This window comes from Salvelinus sp. IW2-2015, unplaced genomic scaffold (genome assembly GCF_002910315.2).
Source record: "Salvelinus sp. IW2-2015 unplaced genomic scaffold, ASM291031v2 Un_scaffold4779, whole genome shotgun sequence".
NCBI classification, from domain to species: domain Eukaryota; kingdom Metazoa; phylum Chordata; class Actinopteri; order Salmoniformes; family Salmonidae; genus Salvelinus; species Salvelinus sp. IW2-2015.
The window spans coordinates 1-13,261 of NW_019946048.1; the positions used below are offsets into that span (position 1 = coordinate 1).

General features: G+C 43.9%; 1 protein-coding gene across 1 annotated transcript; it reads right to left on the reverse strand.

Moving 5' to 3' along the window:
- Window positions 1–511: 511 nt before the first annotated feature.
- Window positions 512–11,966, reverse strand: LOC112077638 (mothers against decapentaplegic homolog 3-like; the record flags this gene model as incomplete). Its single annotated transcript, XM_024144127.2, has 3 exons — window positions 11,665–11,966; window positions 2,206–2,399; window positions 512–646 (listed from the first exon to the last, which is right to left on the reverse strand). Coding segments are annotated over exons 1-3 (535 nt in total), but the record flags the coding sequence as incomplete, so codon positions are not given.
- Between the last annotated feature and the right edge of the window lie 1,295 nt (window positions 11,967–13,261).

Genomic DNA, 13,261 nt, shown 5'->3' on the forward strand with positions numbered 1-13,261 from the left:
ATGCTGGTAAGGTGGGTAAGGAAGGTGGTCATGTCTGTTGTTGTTCCTGCTGTGGGTAAGAGTGAGGGGTCATGTCTGTTATTTCTTCCTGCTGTGTGGTAAGAGTGGGGTCATGTCTGGTATTTTCATGCTGTGGGTAAGAGTGGTCATGTCTGTTTTGTTCCTGCTGTGGGTAAAGTGGGTCATGTCTGTTTTGTTCCTGCTGTGGGAAGAGTGGGTCATGTCTGTTGTTTGTTCCCTGCTGTGGGAAGAGTGGGTCTGTCTGTTGTTTGTTCCTGCTGTGGGTAAGAGTGGGTCATGTCTGTTATTGTTCATGCTGTGGGTAAGAGTGGGTCATGTCTGTTATTGTTCCTGCTCTGGGTAAGAGTGGGTCATGTCTGTTATTGTTCCTGCTGTGGGTAAGAGTGGGTCATGTCTGTTATTGTTCCAGGATGTTTCCCAGAGTTAAAATGGTGGAAGAGCAACCAGGCCAGCAGAGTATAGCTCGGCCCGGCTCAGTCGTGGGACTCACCAGGGATGTAGTTGCTCTGTGGCTCGATGCCGGCAGGGAAGATCGTGTTCTCGGGGATAGAATGGCTGTAGTCGTCTACAATAGGACACTCTGTAGGGATTTCTGAATGTCTAGGAACCAGGACAGGAGGGAGGACTGAACAGGACAGAGAGACATTGTTATAACACTGTACAAAGCCAATAATATAACATTTGTAAATGTCTTTATTATTTTGAAACTTTGGAGTGTAATGTTTACTGTAAATGTTGTATTATCTATTTCACTTGCTTTGGCAGTGTAAACATTACATTTACATTTTACATTTTAGTCATTTAGCAGACGCTCTTATCCAGAGCGACTTACAGTAGAGTGCATACATTTTATTACATTTTTACATACTGAGACAGATATCCCTACCGGCCAAACCCTCCCTAACCCGGACGACGCTATGCCAATTGTGCGTCGCCCCACGGATCTCCCGGTTGCGGCCGGCTGCGACAGAGCCTGGGCGCGAACCCAGCCCAGCCTGGGCGCGAACCCAGAGACTCTGGTGGCGCAGCTAGCACTGCAATGCAGTGCCCTAGACCACTGCGCCACCCGGGAGACATATGTTTCCTATGCCAGTAAAGCTCTTTGAATTAAAGTGGGACAGACAGACAGACAGACAGACAGACAGACAGACAGACAGACAGACAGACAGACAGACAGACAGACAGAGTCCACATTTTTCAGCATGTTTTTAAAAAATATATATATATTTAGAGTTCTTTAAACAAGGATATATACAGGATATTACCCTCCACAACAAAACTTTCACTCCAAATCAAAACTCCAATCCTACAACCCGATTTTGGGAAAAAATGACCTGGAAGGATTCCTACTACCAAAGATTCTTATACCCAAGGACTGTATGGCAAATACGCGGCAAACCAATGACTGGCAAAAGAAGCACAACAGAAACCTGAAAACACCATCCAACCTGGAACTGAGTGAGTAATGTTCAGTCTGAAGCTACTTTCATAAAGCCAAGAAGAAAAATAAATTACAATAATCTATTTTACTCTATAAAGGACTGAATGCTAAGTTAAGGCTACTAGGACAGAACAGATCTGACTGCAATTTCAATTAGCACCGAGGTGTGAAGTGAGAGGTGTCAAAGCCCTTGAGCCAGGAGAGTTTCACACCCTACCCCACCCAAATACAGAGGCCTTTGAACCCCCCTTCCTCTGTGCAGATGTCATTACAAGGCACGGAAAGAGTACAAAACTAAACTCCTCTTGGACAATCTAGTGACGGGGCGGTAGGTAGCATAGTGGTTAGAGCGTTGGACTAGTAACCGAAAGGTTGCAAGATCGAATCCCTGAGCTGACAAGGAACAAATCAGTCGTTCTGCCCCTGAACGACAAGGCAGTTAACCCACTGTTCCTAGGCCGTCATCGAAAATAAGAATTTGATCATAACTGACTTACCTAGTTAAATAAAGGTAAAAAAGAAAAAAATGTGAATGTAAGCAACTTAATCTTCCATACAGACCATCCCCTGTCATGGCACAGTGCTATATTAACAAACTACCCCTCTGTTAAGAGGGGGGGTAGCAATGGGTGGAAACTCAGGAAATTCGCCAACGAGGATTCAATCAGCCAATGTCAACCTGTACAAGTCTGGAACAGTAATGGTACAGGGCAACCCCAGGGCAACCCCAAAACAGTACTCACTTGGTGTCTCGACGCGTTGGTAGTGGTAAGGGTTGACACACACCTCGTCCTTCTTGGTATGGAAGGCGTACTCACACAGCTCTATGGCCCGGAGCTCGTGGGGCGACTGCAGGTCTGGCCAACGCCACAGACGAGAGTAAATGACATGGGGAAGGCCTTTGCGATGGGACACCTGGAGACGACCATCTAGAGACCTGGGGGGGGGGGACGGACAGCAAGGATGTTAGAAGAAGATGAATAAGTAAGCACAACAGAAGCAGGACATGGCATCTAGGATTTAAAAAAAATTGTATTTAACCTTCATTTAAACTAAGCAAGTCAGTTAAGAACAAATTATTATTTACAATGACGGCCTACCAGAAGGCAAAAGGCCTCCTGTAGGGACGGGGGATTAAAAATAAAATTAAAAATATAGGACAAAAAAACACACATCACAACAAGAGACCCAAGAAACTCTGTTAGCCAGCTCACTCCCTCCCTCACTCCCTCCCTCCCTCACTCCCTCCCATGTCCCGACCAGATAGTCCCATCAGACACGGGATTGGCCCACCTCTCTAACGTCACAACTGGGGGATTCTATGGTTTTACTCCTGTGTTTGGTTCTTGGGATTAATATTTTCTTGATATTTATTTACCAAGTTTCAATACTGGGAATAATTCATATTTATCCAAAGTCCCGGGAAATACCGCAGAAAATCAGGAGCGCCAATTTAAACCCAGAAAGACAACACACTTTATCAGACACACAATAGATATATTATCCTCAGTTTCCACTACTCTCCAACAGCTCACCATAGTAGCTTCTCTCTCTCTCTCTCTCTTCCTCCCCAAGCAAGCTCACCATAGTAGCCTCTCTCTCTCTCTCCCTCTCTCTCTCTCTCTCTCTCTCCCCAACAGCTCACCATAGTAGCCTCTCGTCTCTCTCTTCTCTTCTCTCTCTCTCTCCCCAACAGCTCACCATAGTAGCCTCTCTCTCTTCTCTCTCCTCTCAATTCAATTTCAATTCAAGGGGCTTTATATTGGCATGGGAAACATGTGTTACATTGCCAAAGCAAGTGAGGTAGATAATACACAAAAGTGAAATAAACATACAAATTAACAGTAAACATTACACATACAGAAGTTTCAAAACAAGAAAGACATTACAAATGTCAATATTATATATAACAGTGTTGTAACAATGTACAAATGGTTAAAGCACACAAGTTAAAATAAATAAGCATAAATATGGGTTGTATTTACAATGGTGTTTGTTCTTCACTGGTTGCCCTTTTCTTGTGGCAACAGGTCACAAATCTTGCTGCTGTGGATGGCACACTGTGGAATTTCACCCAGTAGATATGGGAGTTTATCAAAATTGGATTTGTTTTCAAATTCTTTGTGGCATCTGTGTAATCTGAGGGAATATGTCTCCTAATATGGTCATCACATTGGGCAGGAGGTTAGGAAGTGCAGCTCAGTTTCCACCTCATTTTGTGGGCAGTGAGCACATAGCCTGTCTTCTCTTGAGAGCCATGTCTGCCTACGGCGGCCTTTCTCAATAGCAAGGCTATGCTCACTGAGTCTGTACATAGTAAAAGCTTTCCTTAAGTTTGGGTCAGTCACAGTGGTCAGGTATTCTGCCAGCTGTGTTGACTCTCTGTTTAGGGCCAAATAGCATTCTAGTTTGCTTGTTTTTTTTGTTAATTCTTTCAATGTGTCAAGTAATTATCTTTTTGTTTTCTCATGATTTGGTTGGGTCTAATTGTGCTGTTGTCCTGGGCTCTGTGGGGTGTGTTTGTGTTTGTGAACAGAGCCCTAGGACCAGCTTGCTTAGGGGACTCTTCTCCAGGTTCATCTCTCTGTAGGTGATGGCTTTGTTATGGAAAGGTTTGGGAATCGCTTCTTTTAGGTGGTTGTAGAATTTAACGGCTCTTTTCTGGATTTTGATAATTAGTGGGTATCGCCTAATTCTGCTCTGCATGCATTTTTGTGTTCTACGTTGTAAACGGAGGATATTTTTGCAGAATTCTGCATGCAGAGTCTCAATTTGGTGTTTGTCCCATTTTGTGAAATCTTGGTTGGTGAGCGGACCCCAGACCTCACAACCATAAAGGGCAATGGCTCTATGACTGATTCAAGTATTTTTAGCAGATCCTAATTGTGTATGTTGAAATTTATGTTCCTTTTGATGGCATAGAAGGCCCTTCTTGCCTTGTCTCTCAGATCGTTCACAGCTCTGTGGAAGCTACCTGTGGTGCTGATGTTTAGGCGAGGTATGTATAGTTTTTTGTGTGCTCTAGGGCAACGGTGTCCTAGATGGAATTTGTGGTCCTGGCGACTGGACCTTTTTTGGAACACAATTATTTTGGTCTTACTGAGATTTACTGTCAGGGCCCAGTTCTGACAGAATCTGTGCAGAAGATCTAGGTGCTGCTGTAGGCCCTCCTTGGTTGGTGACAGAAGCACCAGATATCAGCAAACAGTAGACATCTCTTCTCCTCTCTCTCTCTCTCTCCCAATAGCTCACCATAGTAGCCTCTCTCCCTCTCTCTCTCTCTCTCCCCAACAGCTCACCATAGTAGCCTCTCTCTCTCTCTCTCTCCCCAACAGCTCACCATAGTAGCCTCTCTCTCCAACAGCTCACGCATATGTACCTCTCTCCCTCTCTCTCCTCTCTCTCCCTCTCTCTCCTCTCTCCCAAACGCTCACACATAGTAGCCTCTCTCTCTCTCTCTTTCTCTCTTCTCTCCCCAAGCTAACACATAGTAGCCTCTCTCCCTCCTTCTCGCTCTCTCTCCTTCTCTCTTCCTCCCCAAACAGCTCACCATAGTAGCTCTCTCTCTCCTCTCTCTCTCTCTCTCTTCTCTCTCCCAACACTCACCATAGTAGCCTCTCTCTCTCTTGCTCTTCTCTCTCTCTCTTCCAACGAGCTCACCATAGTAGCCTCTCTCTCTCTCTCTCTCTCTCTTTCTCTCTCTCTCTCCAACAGCTCACCATAGTAGCTCTCTCCCTCTCTCTCTTCTCTCTCCCTCAACCAGCTACCATCGTAGCCTCTCTCCCCTCTCTCTCTCTCTCTCTCTCTCTCTCTCTCCAACAGCTCACCATAGTAGCCTCTTCCCTTCTCTCTCCTCTCTCTCCTCTCTCTTCCCCAACAGCTTCACCATAGTAGCCCTCTCTCTCCTCTCTCTCCTCTCTCTCTCTCTCCTCCAACAGCTACATAGTAGCCTCTCTCTCTCTCTCTCTCTCAACAGCTCACCATAGTAGCCTCTCTCCTCTCTCTCTCTCTCTTCTTTCTCCCCAACAGCTCACCATAGTACCCTCTCTCTCTCTCTCTCTCTCTCTCTCTCTCTCCTCTCTCTCTCTCTCTCTCCAACAGCTCAATAGTAGTCTCTCTCTCTCTCTCTCTCTCTCTCTCTCTCTCTCTCTCTCTCCAACAGCTCACCATAGTAGCTCTATCCTCTCTCTCTTCTCCTCTCTCTCCTCCCCAACAGTCACATAGTAGCCTCTCTCTCTCTCTCTCTCTCTCTCCTCCAACAGCTCACCATAGTAGCCTCTCTCTCTCTCTCTCTCCTCTCTCTCTCCTCCTCCAACAGCTCACCATAGTAGCCTCCTCCTCCTCTCTCTCTCTCTCTCTCCCCAACAGCTCACAATAGTAGCCTCTCTCTCTCTCTCTCTCCCAACAGCTCACCAATAGTATGCCTCTCTCCCTCTCTCTCTCTCTCTCTCTCTCTCTCTCCCCAACAGCTCACCATAGTAGCCTCTCTCTCTCTCTCTCTCCAACAGCTCACATAGTAGCTCTCCTCTCCTCTCTCTCTCATCTCTCTCTCTCTCCTTCCTCTCCCAACAGCTCACCATAGTAGCTCTCCCTCTCCTACTCTCTCTTCTTCTCCTCTCTCTCCCAACGCTCACATAGTAGCCTCTCTCTCTCTCTCTCCTCTCCCAACAGCTCACCATAGTAGCCTCTTCTCTCCAACAGCTCACCATAGTAGCCCTCTCTCTCTCCTCTCTCTCTCCTCCAACAGCTCACCATAGTAGCCTCTCTCTCCAACAGCTACATAGTGCCTCTTCTCTCTCTCTCACTCTCTCTCTCTCACCCCAACAGTCACCATAGTAGCCTCTCTCTCCAACAGCTCACCATAGTAGCCCTCTTCTCCTCTCTCTCTCTCCTCTCTCTTCTCTCTCCCAAACAGCTCCCATAGTAGCCTCTCTCTCTCTCTCTCTCCCCCAACAGCTCACCATAGTAGCCTCTTCTCCAACAGCTCACCATAGTAGCCTCTCTCTCTCTCTCTCTTCTCCAACAGCTCACCATAGTAGCCTCTCTCTCTCTCTCTCTCTCTCTCTCCCCAACAGCTCACCATAGTAGCCTCTCTCTCACCATAGAGAAAGGTGAGAGGCTACTATGCTGAGCTGTTGGAGCTAACTCAAGCTTGTTAGCTTGTTATCTAGCTAGCTCAAGCTTGTTAGCCTGTTATTCTAGCTAGCTCACGCTTGTTAGTTGAGCTAGCATTGCTTGTTATCTAGATAGCTCAAGCATGTTAGCTTGTTTTCTAGCTAGCTCACACTTGTTAGCTTGTTAGCTCAAGCTTGTTATCTTGTTAGCTCAATCTTGTTAGCTTGTTAGTTAGCTAGCTCATGCTTGTTTCATTAGCCAGCTCATGCTTGTTAGCTTGTTAGTTAACTAGATCAAGCTTGTTGGCTTGTTAGTTAACTAGCTCAAGCTTGTTGGCTTGTTTAGTTAGCTAGCTCAAGCTTGTTGGCTTGTTTAGTTAGCTAGCTCAAGCTTGTTAGCTTGTTAGTTAGCCAGCTCAAGCTTGTTAGCTTGTTAGTTAGATAGCTCATGCTTGTTAGCTGTGTTAGTTGGCTAGCTCAAGCTTGTTAGCTTGTTATCTACCTAGCTCAAGCTGTTAGCTTGTTGCTCAAGCTTGTTACTTTGTTTAGCTCAAGCTTGTTAGCTTGTTAGTTAGCTAGCTCATGCTTGTTCGTTAGCCAGCTTCATGCTTGTTAGCTTAGCTTGTTAGTTAACTAGATCAAGCTTGTTGGCTTGTTAGTTAACTAGCTCAAGCTTGTTGGCTTGTTAGTTAGCTAGCTCAAGCTTGTTGGCTTGTTAGTTAGCTAGCTCAAGCGTGTTAGCTTGTTAGTTAGCCAGCTCAAGCTTGTTAGCTTGTTAGTTAGATAGCTCAATGCTTGTTAGCGTGTTAGTTGGCTAGCTCAGCTTGTTAGCTTGTTATCTAGCTAGCTCAAGCTTGTTAGCGTGTTATCTAGCTAGCTCAAGCTTGTTTAGCCTGTTATCTAGCTAGCTCACGCTTGTTAACTTGTTAGTTAGTTAGCTCATGCTTGTTAGTTAGCTAGCACAAAGCGTGTTAGCTCAAGCTTGTTATCTAGCAGCTCAAGCTTGTTAGCTTGTTAGTGTTAGCTTAGCTCACGCTTGTTAGCTTGTTAGTTAGCTAGCTCAAGCTTGTTATTAGCTAGCTCAAGCTTGTTAGCTTGTTAGTTAGCTAGCTCAAGCTTGTTATCTACTAGTCAGCTTGTTAGCCTGTTATCTAGCTAGCTACGCTTGTTACTTGTTAGTTAGTTAGCTCATGCTTGTTAGTTTAGCTAGCACAAGCGTGTTTAGCTCAGCTTGTTATTAGCTAGCTCAAGCTTGTTAGCGTTTGTTAGTTTTTAGCTAGCTCACGCTTGTTAGCTTGTTTAGTTTAGCTAGCTCAACTTGTTAGTTAGCTAGCTCAAGCTTGTTAGCTTGTTCAGTTAGCTAGCTCAAGCTTGTTAGTTAGCTAGCTAGCTCAAAATGACATTCCTCCATAGCAAGCCGCTCCTCCTAGGTATGATGGACCTAATTCAGATAATGTGATAATAAGATGCCCAGTGCTCTCTCCCCAACTGCTAAATTTCAGTCGGCTCTTGTGCCACTTGTCTGTCCATCACACATGTAAACAACTAGCTTTCCCGCTCTATCCGCACTGATTGATGATTGAATGAGCTAAATGTAAAACCCTTTGATTTCACACGTTAAAAAATATACAGGAAAGAATTATATAAACCTGTACTTTTTTTGGGGGGGGGGGGGTCGAACCGGTTCGGAACTTTATTTTGCTGGGTCGGAACAATGTAACGAAACCACAACAAAAATGGTGGTTCTATTCATTGGGAAATCATTTAGGTTCTAACCCCTGGTTTAAAACTAGGGTTGTCACAATACCAGTATCACGATACCGCAATAGACTACTCACCAAGACACACAGCCAGACACACACACACACACATACACACACTACAATATTTACAAAACACAAAGTTAGGCTAGTCCCACACTGACTCAGCATTCTGAGGAATCCCATTTTCCCACAGACACTCTCTCTTCCCCTCTCCTTTCTCTCCCCATGAAGGGGGAGGGCCTCGTTCTCCAGTCTAAACAGTAGTCCTGTCCTGTGAATGACTCAGAAGGTACCACCACACAGAAGCCACCCAGCCCTTAGGTCTCAAGACGTGTGTGGACAGGACATTAGGTATTTGGAGAATGTAACAAGACAGGAGGGGACAAGACCAGTTCTCCTGGGACTGACTTACTGCTGACCAGAGTTGGGGTCTCCGCCTTTTCAGTTTATTGCAAAATAATTGAAAATAGAGCGTTGTCAGATTGTCCCGTTCATAAATTCAGAGCGTTGTCAGATTGTCCCGTTTATAAATTCAGAGCGTTGTCAGATTGTCCCGTTTATAAATTCAGAGCATTGTCAGATTGTCCCGTTTATAAATTCAGAGCGTTGTCAGATTGTCCCGTTTATAAATTCAGAGCGTTTGTCAGATTGTCCCGTTTATAAATTTCAGAGCATTGTCAGATTGTCCGTTATTAATTCAGAGCGTTGTCAGATTGTCCCGTTTATAAATTCAGAGCGTTGTCAGATTGTCCCGTTTATGAAATTCAGAGCGTTGTCAGATTTGTCCGTTCTTTATTGAGCGTTGTCAGATTGTCCCGTTTATAAATTCAGAGCGTTGTAGATTGTCCCGTTATATAATCTAGAGCGTTGTCAGATTGTCCGTTTATAATTCAGAGCGTTGTCAGATTGTCCCGTTTATAAATTCAGAGCGTTGTCAGATTGTCCCGTTTATAAATTCAGAGCGTTGTCGATTGCCCGTTTATAAATTCAGAGCGTTGTCAGATTGTCCCGTTTAAAATTCAGAGCGTTGTCAGAATTGGTCCCGTTTATAAATTCAGAGCGTTGTCAAGATTGTCGTTTATAAATTCGAGAGCGTGTCAGTTGTCCCGTTTATAAATTCAAGAGCGTTGTCAGATTGTCCGTTTATAATTCAGAGCGTTGTCAGATGTCCGTTATAAATTCAGAGCGTTGTCAGATTGTCCCGTTTATAAATTCAGAGCGTTGTCAGATGTCCCGTTTTATAATTCAGAGCGTTGTCAGATTGTCCCGTTTATAAATTCAGAGCGTTGTCAGATTGTCCCGTTTATAAATCAGAGCGTTGTCAGATTGTCCCGTTTATATAATTCAAGCGTTGTCAGATTGTCCCGTTATATAATTCAGAGCGTTGTCAGATTGTCCCGTTTATAAATTCAGAGCGTTGTCAGATTGTCCCGTTTAATAAACAGAGCGCTGTCAGATTGTCCGGTATAAATTCAGAGCGTTGTCAGATTGTCCCGTTTATAAATTCAGAGTGTGTCAGTTGTCCCGTTCAATAAATTCAGAGCGTTGTCAGATTTTCCCGTTATAAATTCAGAGCGTTGTCAGATTTGTCCCGTTCAATAAATTCAGAGCGTTGTCAGATTGTCCCGTTTATAAATTCAGAGGTTGTCAGATTGTCCCGTTTATAAATTCAGAGCATTGTCAGATTGTCCCGTTTATAAATCAGAGCGTTGTCAGATTGTCCGTTTATAAAATTCAGAGCATTGTCAGATGTCCTTAAAATCACAGAGCGTTGTCAGGTTGTCCCGTTCAAAATTCAGAGCGTCTGTCAGATTGGTCCGTTTTAGGTAATTCAGAGCGTTGTCAGATTGTCCGTTATAAATTCAAGAGCGTTGTCAGATTGTCCCGTTCATAAAGTTCAGAGCGTGTGTCAGATTGTCCGTTCTAAATTCAGAGGTGTGAGATTGTCCGTTTATAAATTCAGAGCGTTGTCAGATTGTCCCGTTTATAAATTCAGAGCGTTGTCAGATTGTCCGTTTATAAATTCAGAGCGTTGTCAGATGTCCCGTTTATAAATTCAGAGCGTTGTCAGATTGTCCGTTTATAAATCAGAGCGTTGTCAGATTGTCCCGTTATAAATTCAGAGCGTTGTCAATTGTCCGTTTATAATTCAGACGTTGTCAGATTGTCCCGTTTATAAATTCAGAGCGTTGTCAGATTGTCCCGTTTATAAATTCAGAGCGTGTCAGATTGTCCCGTTTATAATTCAGAGCGTTGTCAGATGTCCCGTTATAAATTCAGAGCGTTGTCAGATTGTTCGGTTCATAAATTCAGAGCGTTGTCAGATTGTCCCGTTATTAAATTCAGAGCGTTGTCAGATTGTCCCGTTCATCAATTCAGAGCGTTGTCAGATTGTCCCGTTTATAAATTCAGAGCGTTGTCGAGGTTGTCCGTTCATAAATTCAGACGTTGTCAGATTGTCCCGTTTCATAATTCAGAGCGTTGTCAGATTTCCCGTTCATAAATTCAGAGCGTTGTCAGATTGTCCCGTTTATAAATTCGAGCGTTGTCAGATTGTCCTCGTTTAAAAAATTCAGAGCATTGTCAGATTGTCCGTTATAAATTCAGAGCGTTGTCAGATTGGTCCCGTTTATAAATTCAGAGCTTGTCAGATTGTTCCGTTTATAATTCAGAGCGTTGTCAGGTGTCCCGTTCTGAAATTCAGAGCGTTGTCAGATTGTCCCGTTTATAAATTAGAGCGTTGTTCAGATTGGTCCCGTTCATAAATTCAGAGCGTTGTCAGATTGTCCCGTTTATAAATTCAGTGCGTTGTCAGATTGTCCCGTTTATAAATTCAGAGCGCTGTCAGATTGTCCAGTTTATAAATTCAGAGCGTTGTCAGATTGTCCCGTTCATAAATTCAGAGCGTTGTCAGATTGTCCGTTCATGTTATCTAGAGCGTTGGTGACTAACTGTGCTGCTGGCAACAATTTAAATACGCATTTTTTTCGACACTGGCCATATTCAACGGGTGTTTTAAACGCTCGTAAATTCATCAGTTATTCTGGGACACTCGGACCAGAGTTCTCTGAAATCGGAGTAGATAGCCAGAGCGAAATTACGAACGCACCCAAATACATATACCAATTTAAGCACACTCATTGTTGATCACATAATGAAGTCTTTCATGGTTATAAGGCTAAATAAAGCAAGTAGCTAGTTACTGGTGGAGTAGCTGGCTTTGCTAGCTAGTTAACTAAATCACAACAGTATAACCAGAAGATAGCCTGGCTAAGCAGCTGGCTAGCTACCTGTCTGGGAGTTACTACGGCGGGGAGTCCTATACCTTGGTATGGTAATGCATTTGGTGTTGATATTCTGGGTCGTGATGGCCTTCTCCAACTCGTCCAGCTGTCCTGTCTTCTTCAATTTCTTTACAAGACTTTTCACTGCCTTTTCACACCATTTCTCCTCCTGTCCATGTATCTGTTCACCCTTTTTCCAGCCTAAAAGCCTCTTCACAATCGGAGGGGTGAATGGCAGTATAGACATCTTGAGATTGAGGTCAGTAAAAATCCACCCGTTTTCAGTAGTCGGCTATAAAACGTTAATTATGGTCCTCCTGAAATTAACTACAAATAATAATAAAAAAACGTTATTTGTTGAAAGGTAGCAGGCTTGACATGTTGTTGGTTGGTTAGCTCAAGGCACCAGTCGGTTCAAGTTGAATGGCAGTCTCTCCTTCGGTGAAGGGCTTTAGTTAAAGGGGCAGACAGATGAACACCCCCCTACTTCTCCTCCCCGTCTGGCTCTCTGCCCCGCCTCTATAGAGAATCATTACTTAATTATACACAAGCATGTAAAGTATGATTTACACATGTAAAATAACCGTTGGGAAAGGGGGATACCTAGTCAGTTGTCCAACTGAATGTATTCAACTGTAATGTGTCTTCCGCATTTACCCAACCCCTCTGAATCAGACATCTTCGGCGCCCGGGGAACAGTGGGTTAACTGCCATGCTCAGAGGCAGAACGACAGTTACACCTGTATACTGAGTTTTGTAGTTGTAAACAATATTTGAAAACATGTAACTTATTTTGAGAATAAATTTAACACCACTTGCAAACAGGTACTGATATGTGAATAAATTCCATAAGATTTGCAAGCATGCATTTGAGAATTAATGTAAATAATATACTAATTGCGACTGTAACGGATGTGAAATGGCTAGCTAGTTAGCGGTGGTGCGCGCTAATAGCGTTTCAATCGGTTACGTCACTCGCTTTGAGACCTAGAAGTAGTGTTGCCCCTTGCTCTGCAAGGGCCGCGGTTTATGTGGAGCGATGGGTAACGATGCTTCGTGGGTGACTGTTGTTGATGTGTGCAGAGGGTCCCTGGTTCGTGCCCAGGTCGGGGCGAGGGGATGGATGAAAAGTTAAACTGTTACAAGACTGGGGAATCTTCTTCTGTGAATCAAAACTACACTTGCAGATGTCGAATCTGTGCTCAGTTTTAGCACAAATTTTGTGTGTAACCTGTGCCAAAAGATTTGCAGTTGTAAGAAAAATAATAATAATCTGTAAGCAGGCAGCACAGATAAACAGGAGCTTTAGTGAACAGGGCTTTTTCTACCGACCAATTGGGTCGTGCTTTCACGTTTTTCCGGTCTGGAATGCACTGCTTTCTACTGTGCTAAATATGGATTAAAAAAAATTGAAATTATTTGCAAACTAACTAAATGATATTTACCGAATTTTGAAAGCTACATGAAGGCGTTGGTGAGGAAGATGAAGGAAATAATTAAAACAAGTGTTTCCACATAGCATAACCGCTACAAAGCTAATGCTTTTCTATTGGCATTACATGGCCGGTTATCTAGCTAGAGCCTTCTGGCTAGCCTGTATCTAGCTAGAGCCTCCTGGCTAGCCTGTATCTAGCTAGA